The sequence below is a fragment of the Ictidomys tridecemlineatus genome, chromosome 2, assembly GCF_052094955.1.
Source record: "Ictidomys tridecemlineatus isolate mIctTri1 chromosome 2, mIctTri1.hap1, whole genome shotgun sequence".
Classification (NCBI taxonomy): domain Eukaryota; kingdom Metazoa; phylum Chordata; class Mammalia; order Rodentia; family Sciuridae; genus Ictidomys; species Ictidomys tridecemlineatus.
In genome coordinates, this window is record NC_135478.1 from 172,678,393 (window position 1) to 172,701,502 (window position 23,110).

The window sequence follows — 23,110 nt, forward strand, 5'->3', positions numbered from 1 at the left end:
GTACAGGCTTAAATGCTGTGCCATTATTCTCTAAAATAACCACAAAGTCCATTGTGGTTTTCTACCTCTATCTCTTCAAGGTTCTGTGCAGGACCCGCCATTCACATAGACCTCCTACCTGGGTTCTTTCATAACTATAAGAGGAACATATCCAGATGTGTCTGGATGATTTGGGCTCTTTATCCTCTATCTGAAGGCTCTGGCAGCCTGATGATAGAGCCCTTTTAAAGTACAAGAAAGCTAACTAATGAATAGAAATGCTGACTTGACAAAAAGTCTCTCAAAAACCAAACAGCCTTTGTATTTTCCCTGGATGCTTGGGACTGCACTACATTTGTAGAAAGTTCTAGCAGTCTTGCTCCTCTTGCAGCCACCACCTGTTTGCATTACTGCGTAAGACCCTCACTCACCTCCACCCCTGGGATTGCTGCTCGTTGGCTGGTTTTCTGTTGTCCAAGAACTTTCCTTAAACATGCTTTTTCTTTTTTAACTTATATTGGCCAATGTAGAAAAACCACTCTTCACCCGGGATGCATCCCAGTTGAAGGGAACATTCCTCAGCACCACCCTAAAAAAGAGCAACATGGGTTTTGGATTTACCATCATTGGTGGAGATGAGCCTGATGAGTTTCTGCAGGTGAAAAGTGTGATTCCGGATGGGCCTGCAGCACAGGATGGAAAGATGGAAACAGGTAAGTTCCTTAGTGCTTGAGAAAATAGTTCTGCAATATCATTTTTTTTCTGGAGGCAATTATATGGTGCTACTTTTGTGTGTTTAATTCAAAAGTTCTCCTTTAGGAAAACCTAAGTTTTCTTTTTCCTAAACTTAATATTATCAAGTGGAAGTATTTTGGAAACAACTTTGAATATCATTTTTGTCTTATTTTTCACACTGTCACTTCTGTTTGTTGGATTCAATGGACTCTTGAGATTGACACTTTCCTAATTCATCTCCAGAACTCCTTCTTTGGGATGTGATTAACATTTCACACTTTTCTAACTTAAGTTCAGCCACCCATACTTTTAAATCTATATTAATCTTGTAATATTCTTGTGCTAAATTGCCCAGGTTAGATATTTAAATATGCATGCCCATCTCATAGGGGAAAAAATTTAAATGGCATTAGTCTTTACAGGTACCCATACAATTTTCTAATATGTGGGATTTTTTCCTAGTTCTTACAAATTAATTTTCATATACAATTACTTAGATGTCTATCTATCTCTAAATTATAACTGAAATTAATTTCACATGGAAATATAGAAGCAAATTGTTAAGGAAAGAAAAATGTAAAGTATAGAAAAGTGCACAGAGTAGAGGAAAAAGTAATGAACTAAGTCTGATTTCACAGTCTGATTTTAAATTCTCCTACCTGGCCCATGACTTTGAATGAGTTCCATAACTTATAAATATTAATTTCTTTATCTAGAAAAAATGAAGAAATTAAATTTGATCTTGTGCATTTAAAATGCCAGTTCAAGAGTTTTATAGTGTAACTTTGTAAGCCTTAGAATATTATACAGTAATTATATCTCCAAAGATATATAATCCATCACCATTTTTGCATTTTTCCACAATGTTGATTTAATTTTTGATATCACCTTCTAAAGTATGTGGCTCCTATTACATATAAAAATTAGAGATTCGCTTTGGGTGTATAGATGACTTTATTGTGACCTTTATGAGTCGTTCCTCTGTGAGCTTCAAAGGGGTTTGTGTATGGAGAAATATAAAATTGAGGTCATCTGACACTTTTTATTTTAAAAATTATCAATGCTATCTTATCATTTATTAGTTTCTCCATAAATAACTTTTTTTCAAGATGCCCTTGTGAATGTATTTGACACTGCTGCTTACTAGTGAGTAATAATGTATATTTAAGGAAATGGTTCATCTCCTTAAAAGTTGAAATGAAGTTTCAAAACTAACTTACCTTTCGAAAACAACTACTATTGTAAAAATCACATACACGTAATTTTCTGTAAGAGTGAGTTAGAAAGTGTTCAATTTCCCTATTCATCTGGTGATATTTTATCCACACTGTCTGTCTGCCAAAAAAATAAAAAACATCAAAAACATCAAATAATTTAATTTAAAAAATTTATTGCCTACAATTAGATAAAAGTAAAGTCTGGGATTAATACTACTTTAGCAGAAGGGAAAGGATCCCCAGGGCTTTTGAACTTCAGCGAAATATTTTACAAATACATTTCTTTTCATAGTAAAGAACCTAATTATTTTTCTCTGATAGAACTCATTATTCCATTTTTCAAACTAGAAGGGCTTCTTTTTCAGTGTAAACTTCAAAGACAAACTAAAATAAAAATATTTTCACAGCAAATCTTTTTCCTTTCTAACTCATTTTAGTAGTTTGCCACACCCACACAGTCTAACTTAGCTTTATTCAACAACGAAGTCAAAGATTTACTTAGAATTTCACCTGTTTTCTCACTGAGAAAAAAAAATCACAAAGCAGTTTCTAATGGAAAGAGAATAACCCAGGATTTAAGTCTATGCACTCTCTCCTCTTTGGTCTTCTGCCGATGCATTTAACAAATGCTTGCCAAGCAGCTCCCCTTTCATAGTCATTGCAGTGCACATGCCTGCAAAGGCAAAAGTGACATGGATCTGACTCTCGAGGAGTTTACATCTGGTGGGTTGGGGAGACTATCAGACACATGAGCAAGAAATTGTGACACGTAATGGGTCTATAGTGCCCATTCTGTTGGCACAAAGTCAGGAGTCAGGGAGCAAGCATCAAAAAGTTTTAAAAAGAAAAGTGTGTTGCTTACTCTACAATTGTGTGAGGCTTTTATAGTGATGGCAATTCCCTCATTGGACAAGAATTAATAAAACAAAATGTAATTCTTCCTAAATATTGCAAAATGTTTAACTTTTACTTTGAATAGGGAGATTATTTAAAAACAAATGTCAACACATTTCTGTGACATTCCACAAGTTATAATAGAGAGCATGGCTCTGCAGTTCAACAAATATTTAGTGACTGTCTGTATAAGCCAGACGTTCTGTTAATTAATAGGGATGCAAAACCAGAGAGACAACTGTTTCTGTCTTCAAGAAGTTTACAGTGTAGAAATAATGAGTGATCTCTTAATGAATATTTATATCAATGCAACAATAAAAATAAGTACTTAGGGACAGAAATAGAACAGAGAAAAGGAGGGACGGCTTTATGGGGAGATGCTTAGGGAAATCCTCATAGAGAAGATGATGTCTGACAGTTCTGCATGATGAATAGACATTTCCTGGGTAGACAAGTGAAGAAGGCTGTTCAAAGAGGTGACAGCATGTGTAGAAGCATAGTGGCGGGAAGACCTAGGAAAAGGTTTATATGCCATCACAGTGCATATTAATGGGTCATCTTCAACACGTCTTTATGGTGATGTAGCCAGTCAAATAATAACCACAAGGGGTAAAGGTTAACTATTTAGACTTGCAACAATAATAAAAAATGATAAATTGGAAGGGAAGCAGAATAGACAATATGATTGATGTATGTACATTCTATGTATGTATTATATGTGAAAATACATTCTGCTGTCATGTATGACTAATAAAATAAAAATAAATCATATGGAAAAAAAGAAAAAAACCGATAAATTCTTATAGCCTCAAATAAAAATATAAATGCACATATACCTATATCTAAAGCCATTATCATATATTTTCAATGAGGAATTAGGCATAAAGCTTTACTCTAAGACTGCTGTTTTGTTTACATGTATCTCTAGAAAGAAAATAGCACTTGGCAAATAGCAGGTGCTCAGTGAGTACTTAGATGGATGGATGCTCTTTATAAATGAAGAAGTGAAAATTGAATGGGCTGAAATTGAAAGTCCTCTTTTTTCTTTTTTGGTACTGGGGATTGAACTCAGGGGTACTTAACTTGACATCCTCTTTTAACAGTCTATTTTTTGGTACTTAGTTGAGGTAGTCAGCATTGGAGCAAAAACCAAATCTGCTTTCCAGTTTGGGGATGAAATTTAAGAGAAAATATACGCTAAGGACAAAATCATGTTTCTTTTTTGTAGAGACTTCATATAAAAAATAAACTTCAAGAATTACCAAAATAAGAGACACTACAGATAGATAAAAAGATAAATCATTGAATCATTGATATTTAAAATCTGAGCAGTCTCATTTGACATTGAAACATGCATAAAAATATTTCAGTTAACTTTCCTAGCTTTAGGCGGTCTTTAATTTAGATGTCAATAGTTTGTTGGGACACAAAGAAAAAAATCTCCTGTGCTGAAAAGTTCACCTAGGATCCTGCATAGGAGAAATAAGGAGGACTAGGGAATTTTCTCTTTCTTAGTCAGCCCTGACTCTTGGGAAAGAGTAGAGGACAGGAGAAAGAAGGGCAGTATGCTTCTGGCTGCTTTTTGACAACTAATTGAGCTGATTCCCACTGGTACTACAATATTCCAGAAGAAGGTTGCTCAGATGAAATTAACATGAAGCCCAGAAACCATCTAACTTCTGATTTTTAAGTATTCTACACATTCAAGTGATCAGGCACCAGAGACCTGTTAACATTCTTTAAAGTATTTTAAAAATCAAGTTTGATTTAACTTGACTTGCATAGAAGCCAGGGTCTAAAAGATATTTATATAACATCCTTCAGCTGAAAAGCATTCCTTGCTACATGATGTTTCCTGTTTTACCCCAGGCTAAGTTCTGAATCAAGGTTTGTGGTTGTCAACACATGTAGAAAGGAAAGCTGACCTATCCGTGACGTTCTCCCAGAGAAGGGGGTGGAATTGCAAAGTCACTCACAATCTGTTAGTTTTTATTTGCCCTTTAAAAATATTTACCCGTTTTATTAATAAGATCACAGCAAGCATTCTTAAAGTTAAACAGGGTGGCATTCTTGAGCCTCTGGCATTTCTTCATTTGAGCAGATCTCTGTTGCTGCTCTTGTGCTAATTGCTACTTCAATGTCTTTGTAAATGTCAGGGTCCAAGTCCAACTTTGTCAGAACCAATTGGGAGGTTTTTAAAAATGCAAATTCCTATGCCTCCAGACCTGCAGGTTCCAAATATCGGGGACTGGTGCTTGGGAATGTGCACTTATATACTTTTAAAAATTGTCAAAGCTAGGCACACACATGGTTAAAAAAATAGCATCAAAATATTTGTGCTACATAAAATATTGCCTGCCCTGTCCCGCCCCTTCCCACCCTCCAGGCCCCTATCCCAGATGCAATCAGTTTGTGCTCTAGTCGATGTTTCTTTTGGTGGCTACCTTCACTCTTCTAATTAGTGCACTTACATACTGTTGTCTTAACAATTTAGAGATGACCTGTATTTATTTCTTTTTACAAAAAATAGAGTTTTAGTTTCTATATACCCTATCTTCCCTCCCACATCCTCTCAATGAGAGTTTTGCACCTAATTTGATAAAGTTTATATAGTTTTTGCATTATTATGACTTTGTACATTTGTTCCTCATGCCCACTAATGTACCATAAATACATAGCTTCCCTTAAACACCATTTGACTTTCACGTTGTCTTTTTAATTGTTTTACTGCTTTACCTTTCTTAAAATGACCCTAAGTTTTTCTCCCAAAAGTACCATCATATTGAGTGTTGTAGAGGGTCTCCTTTCTTAATGGGCAATCCCCGCACCATGTGGGCTGGTTGTACAGCTGACACTTGGAAATTTGGCTTATGTCTCTCCCACTGTTCTCTATAGCCATGTCCTCTCCTGTGTCCTCATGGCACTAGGGCACTGTCCTCATGTCTTGTATCCTTGGTTGTCCATATTTAAAAGTGAAACACAAAAAAGTTACTTGGAAATCCTGCATTTGTAGCAGACTTTGAAGATGGTCAATTTTACTTAGAATTTGAATGTCTAGCTTGTTTTCTGGGGCTTTTAGTTTGCTCTTTGGGACACCCTTATTCTCTGATTTATAGTATTTGGGGGGAGTTCTGCAAGTGGGTGTGTGGCAGAGCAGAGCTTCTGTAGGCTCATATCAGATGCTTCCTGATCCCTGTCCTTTCTGGGGTTTTGAGGAGCAACTGAGAGTCAGTCTTGTCCTTGTTACTATCCCATCCAAGAAAGCACTAGAGTAAGAATCAGCAAACTCTTTCTATAAAGGGCCATATAGTAAATATTTTAGACTTTTTAGGCCAGGGGCTTCTGTCACAACAACTTGACTCCACCCTCATGAAAGGAGCCCTAGACATACATGAACAAAAAGGTATGTTCATTTATTCACCCATTTGGCTGTTCCAATAAAACTTTATTTATAATCATTGTCAGCAGCAGGTTTTAGCAACCCCTATTCCAGAATATATCTTCCAAATCCTAATACAACATCTATCATGTCTTTATTGACATTCCATATTCTTTGATTTTTCTGTCTTGTTTTTAACAGCCCCTCTTAGATTATAGCTTCTCTCTGGTTCCCTTCACTGTTATAGGTTATTCATTTTAGAGTCTTTGTTAAACAGGATAGCTGTGTATATTCAGTCTGTTGTCTTGAAGTAGAAATCTTAGGATCTGCAGTATATGCCCAGTAGGATATGAAGACCATTGAGTGTAGTGGTAGCTAGAAAGTTATTTTCCCATCTACTCTCCAGTTTAGCAAATGTCTCCATCCTACCCTCACCCTCTCTCATCATAGCTTCTATTCAGAACTGCTTTAAAGGGGTGTTTATGAATTTTTCCTGGCACCAAGTTTTGGGATAGTCTGTGATCATCTACCCAACAGGAAAAATAAAACAAAAACTCATCCTTACATTTATCTTTCATATCAGCTACATAAACTGACTTCTAGAAATCAGTTGGGGACATTAAAGTATGAGCAATTTTCACTCTTCAACACTGTTTGGGGATACTTGTTTCATGACTGTGTTATCAGGATTCTTAGTTACCCTTTGCTCCTGGAGAACAGTGAGAACTAAGTAGAGGTCATAGGTGCTATGCACATTTCTGATGGCCCTGCTCTCGGCAGAGCAGTTCCTGCCCCTTTTCTTAGCACTACCCATTCAATACTGATTTTTCTGGTTAATGGTCATCTAAAGATTTCCCACTCCTCCTCACCCCTGTGTTCTTTGGGTCTGCCCCCAACCCAGGGCCACCAGCAGTTGTTCTCAGCTCCTTAGCAAGTTAATAAAATTCCATGGTAGTTAATTGAACATTCTCTAGAAAAACAATATGAGAAAGCCAAAGAAATTATTTGAAAAGGTTTTCATTGTCTTGCCACCACCTCCTAATCGACTAATATCCATTGCAGGCTCCCTTTTCAATTTTGAGCAGACACTACTGCAGTGTCTTCCCATCACTGCTGCAGTGTCTTCCTATCACTGCTGCAGTGTCTTCTCATCACTGCTCTCCTACCAACTGGCCAACCTGATAAAGATCTGAGTCCATCAGCCAGTTATTTTTACCACTGCCTACCCCCTCATATGGTCCTGGAAACCACTCAGGTATCTTTTATCAATTGCAAGAAGCAAATGAACTAATAGAGAAATGTCAATTTTCTACTCTTTTGAAGCACCCACTAATCTTTTTATGGCAGAATAGCAAATCAGGCCAAATCCTCAGTGATTTTAAGGAATAATCATTCATTTGCTTATGATCCTGCAGTCTCACATGGGATCAGCTGGGTCATACTCTTCTAGGAGGCTCCCTGCAGGACTCATGCAGCTGTAGTCAAGTGGAAGCCCTCCAGGGACTGGGACGTGCAGATAGCTTTATTCCCATGTTGATGCTTCAGCGGGGGTGGTTGTGACACTTCAGATCTGGCCAGGCATCTCTTTGCACACAGTCTCAACATCTGGGTGGTTTGGTCATTCTAAGTGGTAGCTGAGGGCTCCAAGAGAGCAAAAAGGGAGAGGTGGGCTGGGGATATGGCTCTGACGGTAGCATGCTCGCCTGGCATGCACGGGGCACTGGGTTTGATCCTCAGTATAAAAATGGAATAAAGATGTTGTGTCCACTGAAAACTAAAAAATAAATATTAAAAAATTCTCTCTCTCTCTCTCTCTCTCTCTCTCTCTCTCTCTCTCTCTCTCTCTCTCTCTCTCTCAACAAAAAAGTCAGGGGTAGGGGGAGAGGTGTCAGGCCTCTTAGGCCTTGCCTAGAGCCCCACAGCATGACTTCCACCTCCTTTTGTTCTTCAGAAAAAGGCTCAAGTTCAAGAGGAGGGGAACCAAGCTTTACTCATTGATGGGGAAAATGACCAAAAAAAAAAAAAAATTAGTGATCTTTTATCTACTGTAGTATCTTCCTATACTGTCTTGGTTTCTGATTTTTTTTTTATGTTTACTTAAATTTCCCTGAGAAAATTACATCTCACTCTCCTGGGTTCCCTCTCTGCCCTCACAATGTTGCTGGCAAAGAAATATTGATAATATTTTCCCTTCCAGTTCTCTGTAGAGCTAATGATAAATAGCAGTGAATCAAAATTCCATATCCAGAGATTATGAGCAGTGAAATCACCAGGTCTTTAACTTTATCTTTCCAATAAAAGTAAAGGAGGTGGTTGTAACAATTCAATTTTTTAAAAAATTAATCTTGCAAAATAGTCAAATTCAGATCTATATTAGATAACTGTTTTGAAAAAACAAATGCTCTGATATAATAATATTCATTTTTGCCTCTTTATACATTTATAAATGTTAGGTGATACAAAACCAGTTTCTATAAAAGCAAGAAAATAGAATTGAATTTCCATCCAGCTGAACTATACTAATATCTCCAGTGGAGAAGAAATAAACTGTGCTTGTTTAACCTGTCAATATATTTACTCTTGATTCTTTCCAAGCATTCCTAACCTTCAAAACCCCACTTCATTTTGTTCAAATACTTAGTATCTCCACTGAAGTGATGTTTCTTTTAGATCAATAACTGGACATTTCACATTGAGGGTGAGAACCACACTGAACACTTTCTATCCACTGTCTACCTTTTAGGAAGGCATATAAATGATACAGAGGTCACAGTTGACAAAGTGCTTGATTTTTAGCTACAAAACAAATCACTTGAGAGAATTTTAAAAACTGTTTTGTTGTACCAATTCTTAAATCATGTTATTCTTCATCAATAACTCATTTAGCTTTAAAACAAGACCCTTGTGATCCAAATGCTATAATGATTCCTGTTTTCTGCTTATTTCTATTTTCTGTTCTTTCCCCCCCTATACTGTGTTCTTTATTCCCTCTTCATTTAAAATCACATTTTGGATAAAAGTTCACTTGAAAAGGGACAACTATGCAAGTCATATTCTGGTTCTCATCTCTGTACCAGGATAAAAATGTTATTACCATTTTAGCACAGTTACAGTGAAGTCTATTACTTTAAAACTTGTTTTCCCTAATGTTGGTATCAGTGGGGATAGGATGTATGATTAAGAAATAATGTTCATGATCATTTTTTAAGCTATTAAATACGAAGACAATTCACTTAAATGGAATTTTATCACCATTATTTTTAAGTTCTTCTACACAAAAGCTTTTCATTGATTTACAGTTCAGGTTCAACAGCAGCTGAAACAGGAAGTAGGTAGGACCTCGACTCAGCCTAAGAGCACAGCTCAAAATGATGCTAGAAATTATCACACCAGGGATATTAGTTTAAAGTATTCTTACCAGGTATAAAATTGGTATTTTAAAAATCTGAAAGCTTGTTATTTAAATTAAATGGAAATGGTTTAGAGATTATGGGGTTAACATTATCTTTATACTTCTTGAAAGAGGTGTTGACTGGGACATACTAGTTAGTGAAAGGTGTTCAGTTTAAGATAGACATATTTGTAGCAAAGGTATTATCTAAATGCGTTTAAGAACTTTTCTCATTTTTTTCTTTATTTTGAGGGGAGAGTACCAGAGATTAAACTCAGAGTGTGCTTGTCACTGAGCCACATCCCCAGCCTTTTTTTTTTTTTTTTTTTTTGAGACAGAGTCTTGCTAAATTGCTTAAGACCTAACTAGGTTGCTGAGGCTGTGTTCGGACTTTTGATCCTCCTGCCTCAGCTTCCTAAATTGCAGGGATTACAAGTGTGTGCCACCATGCTCGGTTCACTTCAATTTTTAAAATCTGTATCCAAAATCACCAATTCACTTACTTATAAATAAACCAAAATGACAGAGATACAAAGATCTTGCAGATTCTATTGTCTAGATTGCCATATGCATTCTTCTAAACAGTATCAATTTCATTCAGGTCCTGCTATTCTCATTTTCTTAACTAATAGAACTGAGCCTTGGGTTCACTAGGACACAACCTGCTATTTTAGAAGTCACTCGTTTGTATCTGCCCCTCCTTAGCTAAACTATAGCTTGTTTGCCACTGCCCCCTTTCTCTGGAGAACAAGCTCCTTGAGGAAGAGACCACCATTTGACTTGATCACTAAAAATCCCCAAGGCTCAGATGGTTACCAGATATGTAGAAAATGTTCAATTTGTTGATTGAACAAATTAATAAATATGTGTAGTAATGATTTTCTAACATAGATTACAACAGAGGCATAAGATTTAATTAAGAGTCACAGATTATTGTTTATGTTCCCCTTAAAATATTATTTAACACTTCTTTTTTTTAAGACTTTTCTTAGTCTTATGGCATATAAATTACTTATTAGAAAGGTTTAGCAGATGGAATCTCTCGAAAATGATAGCCACCATTAACATCTATAAGACTGCCTTCCAAAAAATTGAAGAAAACTATAGAATTCTATGAGTGATATGTGAAAGGATCTATGAACATCTTAGGAAGTTCACCCTCTGAATTCTAGAAATGAAATGTCTCAGCATTAAACATTTAAAGACAACCCTTTCTTCTTTAAATTATTTGAAATTTAAAGGAGGCATTGGATAAATTTTTAAACTGTGGTTTAGTGTGTTGGCAACCTTTATCCTGTTGGCAGCTGAAATAGGGACATTCTAACTCCTTTGTGAGGATGTACTATGACAATTGGGTTGAGTATCATTCAGTATATCAAAGGATTCTAATTCCTTTTTGCTAGATACATTGTAGAGAACTTAAAACCTAATTTTCATTTATTCATTACAGTCTTTCATTTTTAAAATGATAACCCACTCCAAAAAGAAGTTAATCTTGAATCATAACAAATAAAAAGTAGAAGGACAGTAAGATAGCTGGAAAATACATGAGACAAGGTAAAGGTTTCTGTTAAAAGAAATAATATTTCCTGAGTTAAATATCTGTATAGGATGTTGGCACATACTGCTACAGATGTTCACAATGGGATGGGAGTACCCAATGAATAGTTCACATATGTGTCATCATCCATAGATATGTGTCGTGTGAGTGAGGAAAGAAATATCTTTCATTTTTTCAGCAAAGTCTTAGATCTTAGTTCATAATTATAAATCTTGGCATTCTAAATGAGGAGACTTCACTGAAGTCAATAGGAGATAAATTACCATGCAGACCTTTGTTTATAAGTGTAATTCTGCTGGTTTTTGCAAGCTGCCAGGGAAATTAGAGATTGAGTAGGCTGGAGTCTGCAAATATCCAAACTGCTGCAGCTGCAGAAACATTATTCCTGTATCCAATGTAATTAATGTGCCGCTCACATGCTCCAGCTGAGGATTTGCATGAACTGACAAGAGCACACATGGTAAATCTTAAGTGTCATCATCTAATTCGCCACTTTGTTAGAAAATCTGACTCTGTGAGGTAGATTCTGCATTTCTTACTGGTGAGAACTCTTTCCAGAAAGAAAAAAAAATAAAATCCACCATGTATATGTGATATTGATTCAAGTGAGAACTTGGCTTTTTGAAGCCAAGGTTGACAGCCTAGAACTGTCTTTACCCATACCATCACCTTCCCATCCTCCGTCCTTGTTCTAGAGTGTTGAGTTTCCACATCATTATTTCTCCTCTGTTGTTTGCCTTTCCTGTTTTCTCATCTGACTAGAGGGAAGGGGGAAAAAGGGATACTAGATATATTTCTCCTGTGTCCTCATGAGAGAAGGACATACTTGGCATGAAAAAAAAATGACTTTGATTGCCTCATCTCTAAATTTAATATGAAGCACTTAACATACCTTTAAGTGTGATGATAAGCAAACTATGTAGCAACATTGGCATTTTCAGAGGAGTCTCTCATGGACTTGTATAAGATTGTGATGCTGGATTAGAACATAAAATCTTTCAAGGGTTAAAGTGATGAGGTTAAACATGTGTCTGATTCAGAGCTGGGAAGAGCAGCAACAGAAATACAAACATCCACCCTGCATACAGTGAGCACTCCTGGAAAACAAGATGCCAGGATTTTTGGTCACTGACATTTGCCTACAGGATACGCCACTGGTAAGAGTGTAATCTCAGAATTTACACAGTAGAACCTCAAATACAAAGTAGCAGATATGGAATTGTTTGCAGTCTTTTTCATCAAGGCCTGAGTCCTTGAGAGTTGTTTTTAACAAAATGCAAAGGTCATTTTTCCTTTGGGAAAAAAAAAATCACCACCTGCCATTTTTTTTTTTTTTTTTTTGGAGAAAAGGTGACATTTTTCTATGAAAAGGAGACATTTTGCCCAGAGGCAAGTGGAAGCGTTTCTGGGATTGCCTGACAGTGAGTTTACATAAGAGCAGAACAAGATGCTGTGCCTCTGGCGGAAATGACATTTCCCTCCCTATTCATAGTTGCAAATTTTAAAAAATACTAAACTGATTTTTCATGGTAATTCTCCTGATCTCTTGTTGATGTGTGAGGCAGCATTATTAATCAGTGTTAGGAATACATCCCTTGCTGAGACAGAGGTTATACAAAGATGGCAAGTGAGGGCTGTGAGCCCTGCATCAGTAGTCCAGGGCTTGCATTGAGTTCTGTCACTGACTAATCTTGTTCTGCTTCACAATCCACCAGATATCTCACAGTATAGCACCAGTATTCCCATCTAGTAACTGTTCAAAATAGACAAATCCATTCGCTCATTCAGTTGTTCAGCCAACCTCGTAATATGCTACTGAGTTGTACTTTTCACAGAATTGACTCTAAAGTTCACAAACTCCCTCAGGCACTACCTCACCACCATCAACCCCTCCACTCCCACCCAAGACTAAGCACATAGAAGATAGAGAGGGAGAATGAGAATCTTCAGTGTAGTTTTTCTGACATGGGATACAGTGTTTGTGTTGACATACATGAGAAAGGGCAGGGTGTTTCTTACCTCTCATCTCAATTCAAGTGAGTGGGAAGGCTCAAAAAAAAAAAAAACACTCGATGACATTGGTCTTGCCTGCAAGAAAAGAAGATGAGGGTTTGGTTTCCAAATTGAACAAGTGTTCAGGCAGTGAGCTTGCCTTCTTGGTCAATCAGATTAGAAAAGAAGTGAATTCCACAGAGATGACAAGATAGAGATAATACTCAGCAATGAAGCCACTGCAGCTCAGGATTTGGCATGATGAAACTGTGTGAGTGTTCTATGGTGGAAGTCACCATGGGGAACAGAGCCTGACTTAGGACAGCTGTCTTCTGTCCTAAGCTCTTCTCAAAAGAGCTGCCTTCTGGCAAGGAAAACCAACTATGACAGGCAGGTAGTGCCCAATATGGCAGGAGTTGACAGAGGCAAAAGAGTTCAAACAAGCAAAATATTACAGTGGCCTGAAGATGAATGCACAGAGCCATCCACAGGAGAGCCAGCCACTGGATACCTGCCACTTCACTATTTACCAGAGAAGCAGCCACAACCTGCCACAACCGGTGAACGACGGAGGAAGAGACCACCAAGAGACCGACTCATGAAATAGCAAAAGGGGGTTTATTGAAGATCCAGTGCGCTGGGGCTCCGGGCTCACTCAAGAAGGGAGAGCGGCCAAGAGCCCCAAGCAGGGGTTGAGCAGTGCTTAAGTACACTTTTTGGGGAAGGCGGGGGCTTTGCATACATCAGAACAAATCATCATGAGGCACGGGAAAATCAAACAACAACTCTCAAACATGATTAGTACATTCATTGGCGGGAACAGGTCGGGCGGGGGTGATAGGTCAGTCCTAAATCAGGGTGGACATTCAAACTGATTGGTGTAGACCCTAAGGTGCCTACATGCTGAGCTGCACTGGGTTCAAGTTGTTAAACAACTAAGTGGTCAGGGGGGATTATCTAATGGGCAGTCCCGGGAATTGTCCTAACAGCTACAGGAATTTCAGGCTTTGAGTGTAGCTTAGAAACTTAACAATACCTGGTCCTTTACATTTTAACTTCAGTTTCTTTTATCCTTTCATTCCCCACTCCTTTGTCTGACTACTTTTAATCTTAAAAGTAATGAATCGTAATTATTGGGGAGTCTCATTTTCCATCTCTGTCAGTGGAGCATATTGCTGTCTAATTACCATGAGTTGTCCTGCATTTCCTGGAATCATTTTCAGCATGGCCTCCATTTTAGATTTCACTCTGTATTAGACCCCGATTTACCTAACTACACTGACTACCTAACTTTAAATCTGGCTTCATTTCCCCCTCTAATTTGGGAACTCCTTACTGCTGTAAGGAAGTGGGGCGAAGAAGATCTTTCTGCCTTCTTCAGGCTGAAGAGGGACGGTGTGGAGCAAGCAGTTTGGAGTCCCCCTTTAAAAATTGGGTCTATCGAGTGGTCCATGATAAAAGTCCAATTGAGAAGTAATAGGCTGGAGGGCCATTTGAGTGATGGGTGGTCTATAAGAGAAACAGGAATTCATTAGTTCTGGAACCAGATTGATGCAGCAATAAATCCCATAGCACAGGAATATGCCAATGAGTATAATGGCAAAGATAAAGACTAACAATGTTTTCCACCAGAAAGTACCAAGAACCAGGTACTTTGTTTCCATGACAAAGTTGCTGAGGACATGGCTTCTATCTGAGCATGTAAATCTTTAAGGATATTTATAACATTGCCAGAAATTTCAGGGATGTAAACACAACATTTAACTTTTAGGGTTACAGTTGTCCTTCCCTTAAGATACAGTTTAATAATTTAATGTCATCTGATCTTTCAAAATCCTTTTACTAGTATGACCTCTGTGTCTAATAGAGAAATATTTAATTCTGTTACTTAGGACTGGATAACCATACTAGCAAACATTAAGCCTACCTGTGTAGGCTTAGGTTAGGAATAAAGGCCTTAAACTAAAAACTACTCTGGCAGTTCCTTTTGATAGTTATCAGGCATTCCTGTCTGAGAACCTCTTTTGTAGCTTCCAGTTTACTTATTTTTGGAAGTTACATTTAACTATTATTATTATTTAAAATGTCCAGGAACAGCTGTGCTTTGGCTTTGACTGTCTTTGCTAAGTGTTTAAGATGAAGCAAGTCAAACTGACTTTTGTTTCTATCTATTGTTAACAGTCAGCTGAGTTTCCCTGGGAGTCCTCGGGGAACTCACAGCAGCTTCTCAGTTCTGCTAGTGCCATTTGCGCTAGGATGGGTCCAGGCCTTGCTTGACCATATGGCTTCCCTCAGAAGCATCAGGGATGTCTCCCTTTTATGATGACCCTCTTCTTCATAGCAAATGCACTGATTGGCTTTTTGTCCTCCAGCTGTCTCATTAATCTTCCTGATCTGATCGGGAGGTTATGTGGCCCAGAGTTGCAAAGCTCTTTGGAGAAGTCCCCTGTTCCTTGATTCAGACTGACTCAGAGGGCCAGAGCCAAATATTGGTTTTCTTGGCCCTTTTAATTTAACTTTAATTTTAAAACTTAATCTTAAACATCCAGCAAATAAGTTTTAACAGCCTTATATTAGGAGTACTGGGCTTTAATGTCTATCTCTCTATCCTGTAGGTGATAACTCCTTATCTTAAATTAACTCAGGTTGTGTGTTCTTAAAGCAGTATCTCTGTAAAACATTAACAGGCGATCTTAAATCATTTATAAGAAAACTACAAAGTAAAACTAACTAGGGTAAAAACATGTAATAGCTACCTTGAATTTTGGCAGAGTTATACATTATAATCCCCTGTTTGAGATCCTGGCAATCGTGACAAAAACCAACTTTTGGACACAACTTTAAATGTACTGAAATCTGGCATACTTCTTTTGTAGTCATTCTCTCATGTGGTGAGATGGGACATAGATCCTTATCTCAGGTAAGGCAGGGCTCTTCATTAATTTTAAGTACTGTAGTTCTGAAACTGATCTTTGTTCTTTAGACATCATTTTACAAAGCCTACATAAATTGTTGCTCAAGTTCACATGAATATTAGCTAACACAACATAATATCACATCTAAAACATGAATTAAAGGAAGGCTGAAAGCTTTTAACCTTTTGTAGAAAAGTAGCAAAGTATTTTTGTGTTTTGCAATAAAACCTTCACACAGATTAGGCTCTCATTAACTTAAAAATACATTTAAATTGTATCTCAGTGTAAAAAAGTGACATGGAACTTTACACAACTTATTGATAACAAGTCCAGTTACAGAACACAAATGATATAAATAAATCTCCAACATGTTTTTTTAAGCCTAAAATTACCATACAACTTTAGAACACCAGCTTGATATAATGCTCTTTTGAAGCTTCTACCTTACAGACTTGTACGCCTGGAAGATATGAACATATTAATAGTACCATAATTACATTGATGTTTTTATATTAACCAAGTTTAGCTTTTAAAGAAATAACATAGCACAATTCTCTAAAACAACAGCACTTTTTTAACCAGCTGTTTAATTTCTTTAAGATTAATTGCTCAAAAACTTACGCTTATAACCAACTTACACAGACCTTCTTTATCACTTACTTAAACCCTCTTAATTACTTAATTACATAGACTCTCTTATCCAGAAACACATTTTCCCTCTATTAAATCCGTATCTAGAACCTTCTAGTTTCTCTTTTCCATCTGTTAACCCCCTTCTGTTCACATTTTGAAACAATATTTGTAAATTTTTGAATTTATGCAGATTATTTCATAGACATCAACATTTTATTAAGTTTTATTTTTGAACACCTAGAAAAACTTATAAGCTTAATTTTAAAGACATCTTTACCTTTATCTGTTTACCCAATTTAAATTGAACCATTAAGCAAGGGGGTGTGAAAGGAATCATTAAGTCTCAGAGTTGGGGTTAGGTCCCTTACTGGAGGAGGGGAACCATAGAGAATCTCATAAGGGGTGAGGTTACATAAAGAGGTGGAGGGGGTATTTCCTGCATGAAACAGTGCATAAGATAGGAGCATAATCCAATCTTTTATGCCGGTCTCCAAGCTTAATTTCGTTAAGGTCTCTTTGATGGTTCTATTTAATCCTTTCTACCTGTCCTGAGCTCTGGGGTCTATAAGCACAATGTAACTTCGAATCAATCCCCAAGATCCTGGCCAATCCCTGACTTACCTGGGCCATGAACGCTGGTCCATTATCGGACCCTATTACCTTAGGCAGCCCGAACCTTGGAAAAATGTCCTCTAGGATCTTTTTGACCACCATCTGGGCTGTTTCTTTCTTCGTGGGGAAGGCTTCGACGTATCCTGAAAAAGTATCTACAAAGACTAGGAGATACTTAAGTCCATACCTTGCTGGCTTAATTTCAGTAAGGTCCACTTCCCAGAATTGTCTGGGTCTGGTTCCTCATAAGCGCTTCCCTACAGGAAGCTTGGATGGGTATGCATTAACTAATTGGCAGACTTGACAAGCTCTAGTCACCTGCTCAGCTATTTATTTCCTCTTTGAGTCAGTCAACAATAAGTCCTTTCTTTTGTCCTTTAAGAGTGCCTGTAACTTCTTTGAGCCTAAATGGGTGAGCTGGTGTATGTCTTTGATGTAAAGTTGGGCTTTTTGAAATTGAAATTTGGCTCTGAAGGGTCCCAGAGTTCTGTATCTGTATCCCCAGACGATAAGTTGCCTGAATGCTCCTGTGCAGCCAAGTCTCCTGGTTGTTGTTCCCCCAGTGTGGAAACAGTTAAGAGGATCACTCCGTTTAGGGCTGCCAACTTAGCTTCCTCATCTGCCCATCTGTTTCCAACTGTCACGGCGTCGTTCCCCTTCTGGTGCCCCGGACAGTGCACTATAGCTAGTTCTTTAGGGCCTCTTACTGCCGAGAGAAGGTAGTGGATCTCATCTTTGTTTTTGTTTTTTTTTCCTTCCTGGTGGAGGTTAATAGCCCCCTTTGCTGGTAAATAGCCTGGTGCACATGAGCAGTGGCAAATGCATAGCGGCTGTCAGTGTATATGGTGGCCCTTTTGCCTGTTGCTAGTTCCAGTGCTTTCGTAAGGGCAATTAGTTCTGCTTTTTGAACTGATGTCCCTTCTGGGAGACCAGAGGACCAGATGACATTAGTTTTGCTAACTACTGCTGCTCCAGCCCGCCACTTACCGTCTTGGAGGAAACTGCTCCCATCCGTAAACCAAACAACCTCAGGGTGAGGCAGTGGCTGATCCTTTAAGTCTCCCCGTACACTGGTCTCCTCTGCCAGTATGTGTTGACAATCATGAACAACGGGTCCTGATGATTCTTTTGGCAGCAATGTAGCCGGGTTGAGTGGAGCAGGGGATCCCAGCATTATTCTGTCTTTGTCAAGCAAGAGGCTCTGGTAGTGGGTTATTCTGGAGTTTGATAGCCACCTGTCTGGAGGCTGACGGATGATGCTCTCCGGGGCATGGGGGGGCTATAATGGTCAGCTTCTGTCCCAACATTAATTTATCAGCATCTTTTATTAGAAGGGCTGCCGCAGCTATGGCCCTTAGGCAATGGGGCCACCCGCTAGCCACTGGGTCCAGTCTTTTTGATAGGTATGCTACCGGCCTTTTCCAAGGTCCCAAAGTCTGAGTGAGCATTCCCTGTGCTATTCCTTTCTTTTCCTCGATGTAGAGAGTGAAGGGTTTTTCTACATCTGGGAGTGCTAAGGCCGAAGCAGATAGCAGCACCTTTTTGATATTATCAAAAGCTTGTTGGTGCTCAGGGGTCCATTGGAACTGGGCATCCCCCTTTATCAGCGAGTATAAAGGGGCATCCAGAGACACAAACCCAGGAATCTATAATCTGCAAAAGCCGGCAGTCCTAAGAAACTCTCTGAGTTATCTCTTATTAGATGGGGGCGGTATCTGCACAACGGTTCGTTTTCTGGGCTCAGTGAGCCATCGTTTGCCACCTGTGAGGGAATAACCCAGGAAGATTACTTCTTGCTGGCAAATTTAGGCCTTTTTGGCAGAAGCCCTATATCCAAGCTGAGCAAGCTTGGATAATAGTGCTTGGGTCCCAGACTCACAGTTCTCCTTGGTGTTGGCTGCCAGCAGCAGATTATCCACATTTTGGAGTAGGATGACTTCGGGGTGCACAGTTCTGAAGTTGTTGAGGTCCCTGTGGAGGGCTTCATTAAGTAGAGTGAGAGAGTTTTTGAACCTCTGTGGGAGACTAGTCCAGGTTAGTTGGCCGGAAGTTCCTGTTTCTGGGTCTATCTACTTGAAAGCAAACAACAATTGACTGTCCTTATGTAGGGGCAAGCAGAAGTAAGCATCTTTTAAATTCAGCACAGTGTACCATCTCCACTCCGGACTCAGAATGCTAAGCAAATTATATGGATTTGGTACTGTGGGGTGAATTCCTGTACTCTGTTATTGATTCCTCTTAGGTCTTGAACAGGACGGTAGTCCCCAGTTCCTTTCTTACTGGTAGCAGGGGGGTATTCTAGGCTGATTGATAGGGCCTTAGGACCCCAAGAGCCAGGTATTTCTGGATATGGGGCCTTATCCCATCCCTAGCTTCTCTGCTTAGAGGATATTGTTCAACACTGATTGGAGAGGCAGAGGCTTTTAATTTTACTACTATTGGAGGTTGTTTTATGGCTAGACCTAACCCTGCAGTTTCTGCCCAGGCATCAGGATAATCTTTTATCCATTTCTGGGGTAGTTTGCCTGTTGGCTCAGTCCCAGGGGGCGTGAAGAGTTGATGTTCATCTTCTACTGACATAGTCAAAGCCGTGATTATGGGAGTTTTTACTGAAGGATTTAGAAACTCCACTTGGGGACCATCAGGGTTAAAGGTTATTTTAGCCCGGAGTTTGGTGAGCAGATCTCTACCAATTAATGGGGCCGGGCATTCTGGGGTCACTAGGAAAGAGTGGTGGACTTTTCCCCTTCCTAGGTCCACAATCCTCTTTGTTGTCCAAGCCCGATATCTACTGCCATTTGCCCCTTGAACTAAGGACCTTTTATTTGATAGGGGGCCCAGTGGGGTCATAAGGGCTGAGTATACTGCTCCTGTATCCACTTCAAAGTTCACTGGGGTCCCCTCCACTTCAAATGTTACCCTGAACTTGGAGAGGGGATCCGAGCCCCGACTTTCCTAGTCATCTTCTAGAGTCAGCATGGTAGGCTGGTGTGGCTGCTTCTTTTTGGGGCACTCTTTGGCCCAGTGTCCTTTTTCTTTACAGTAGGCACATTGATCTGAGGCCAGGGGTAGTCTTTGGCGTGGGCCCAGGTATCCCTTCCTGTCTCTCTGCTTTCTAACTTCTGGCCTATCTGTGGCTGTGACCAGGACCTTAGCCAATGCTTTAGTCTGCCTTTTGCTCCTTTCATCTTCCTTTTGTTCCCTCTCTTCCTCAGTTTTTTTCTTATAATATACTTTTTCAGCTTCTCTGACTAAATCTCTTAAGGTCATATCTTGTAATCCATCTAAACATTGTAACTTTCTCTTAACATCTAGGGCAGCCTGCCCGATAAAGGCCATTGCAACAGATGCCTTTTGGTCCTCTGCCTGAGGATCAAAGGGAGTATATCTCCTATATGTTTCCATAATTCTCTCCAGAAACATTGAGGGAGATTCGTTAGGCCCCTGGATAATCTCTCTTACCTTGGCCAAATTAGTTGGCCACCTGGCGGCCGCTCGGAAACCCACTATAAGAGCCTGGCGATAAGTGGACAGATGCTCCCTACCTTTAAAGGTGTTGGGGTCCCAGTTAGGTCGGTTTAAGAGAAAGCCAGCTTCGATGATGTTGGGAAGTTGGGTTGGTTGCCCATCTGGTCCAAGAATATTCTTTCTGGCTTCCAACAGGATTCTCTCTCATTCCTCCGTTGTTAGGAGAGTCCCCAGAAGGAGAATGGAGGGATGAGGGGGAGGAATGGAAGGTTTGAGTGATAGGATTGTGGGGTAAGGGGTTGGAGTGAGGGCAGGGACAAGGAAAGGCTTCATCCATGTGGGAGGAGATTCACAGAGGTCCTGCCAGGTTAAGATATATGGCTGTTGATCTGGATGACCATGTGGCCCCGGCTGAAAGACAATATCTCTGACTTCTGGGGGCCATTCAACTCCGAGGGTGGGCCATTCTGAAGCACAGAGAGTCTGCCAGATCCGGCGTTTCACTGAAAAAGAAAGATTCTGGGCCCTTGAGCGGACATCCATCCAGTGATCAAGGGTCAGGGACAGAGGCGTGGAATGGCTTTGTCCCATAATGGGAGTTACTCAGACAGGGACAGGGACAATACAAATGTGACACAGACAAGGAAAACAGTAAACGTTTAACACAAGTCCAAGACAAATATTAGAACTTGAGTGACTGGCAAAACCTGGTGAGCTGGACAATAAAGACAGACAGTAAACTCAACACGAGACAGTTAACAGATCTGAGTAGCCGGCAAAACCTGACGAGTTGGCAGCAGAGTACACCTGAGTTGAGGGCGCTTCCGTCCCCCAGTTTCCCGAGTCTTCCAAGGCATCCCTTGGGGACGTGGCCTATGGCTTCAGGACACGTCTGTCCACCACCGCCAGGGGGAACTTACGCTCTCCGCTGGCAGCCACTCTGCCAACCCTTAAACCGAAAACTGAAACCAAACTGAGAGCTCTGAGTGATCGCAAGAAAAAGGAAAAAGGCACCTTACTTCCCCCTAGAGGAGTCTATTGGGGTCTCCTTGTCCGGTGCTGTGGGATTCCCAGCCAACGCACCAAATTTAAGGGACCAGCGAACGACGGAGGAAAAGACCACCAAGAGACCGATTCATGCAACAGCAAAAGGGGGTTTATTGAAGATCCAGTGCGCTGGGGCTCCGGGCTCACTCAAGAAGGGAGAGCGGCCAAGAGCCCCGAGCAGGGGTTGAGCAGTGCTTAAGTACACTTTTGGGGGAGGGCAGGGGCTTTGCATACATCAGAACAAATCATCATGAGGCACGGGAAAATCAAACAACAACTCTCAAACATGATTAGTACATTCATTGGCGGGAACAGGTCGGGCGGGGGTGATAGGTCAGTTCTAAATCGGTGTGGACATTCAAACTGATTGGTTTAGGCCCTGAGGTGCCTACGTGCTGAGCTGCACAGGGTCCAAGTTGTTAAACAATTAAGTGGTCAGGGGGGATTATCTAATGGGCAATCCCGGGAATTGTCCTAACAGCTACAGGAATTTCAGGCTTTGAGTGTAGCTTAGAAACTTAACAATACCTGGTCCTTTACATTTTAACTTCAGTTTCTTTTATCCTTTCAAACCAAGGCAAACAACAGAATATACTTGCAACCTGTTAAATAAAAAAGACATCTTCCTCTTTCCACCTGACACCATAGAAGAACTAGACCTTGATCAGTGCAGGGGGAAAGGGGCAGTGACTCAGAGACAGAAGTTTGAAGTTGAAATGGGAATGAGACTAGACATATTGTAGCCAAAAGTGGCTTGGAAATTAAGACTCTTCCCAAGATACCATTCAAGGAACAAGACCAGGTAATGAAAGTAGTTGATGGAGAAAGAAACTATTTTTGGTTTTGCACACAGCCTCCTTCTCCCTTGGTAGAGACCGCTCAGTGAACAGGTTGCATGCTTACTGAATACTCAGCAAGACTCAGGTGTTCTTTCAAGTCCTGGGGACCCATGGGTGAATAATACAGTATCTGCCATAAAGAAATGTACAGTCTGGTAAAAGTGACAGAGTCATATGAACAATTTTAAATGGCATCTGGAGGTACATGCTAAACGAGGTGTGTGCAGACTGCTGAGGGACAGAGGAATGAGTCTTTCATAAGAGGAGGGGTGCTGGGGAGAGGCCAGGGAAGATTTCCCAGAAGTTTGGTTCCAACAGAGAACTGATGGGAGATTAAGAATGTATTAGGCATTTAAGTCTAAGGAAGCATGTGAATGAGGCTTACAGAGGTTTATGTTTGGAAGATTCAGCTCATCAAACTCATCAAATATAAATCAGTTTTCGATTC

General features: G+C 39.7%; 1 protein-coding gene across 13 annotated transcripts in view; it reads left to right on the plus strand.

The window, feature by feature from the left end:
- Magi2 (membrane associated guanylate kinase, WW and PDZ domain containing 2) overlaps window positions 1-23,110 on the plus strand; it is a 1,272,989-nt gene that overhangs the window by 983,695 nt on the left and 266,184 nt on the right. For all 13 annotated transcript variants that reach the window (XM_078040157.1, XM_078040158.1, XM_078040153.1 and 10 more), the window contains one exon: window positions 510-692. In XM_078040157.1, the coding sequence (XP_077896283.1) occupies window positions 510-692 (183 nt within the window). The remainder of the gene's footprint in view (window positions 1-509; window positions 693-23,110) is intronic.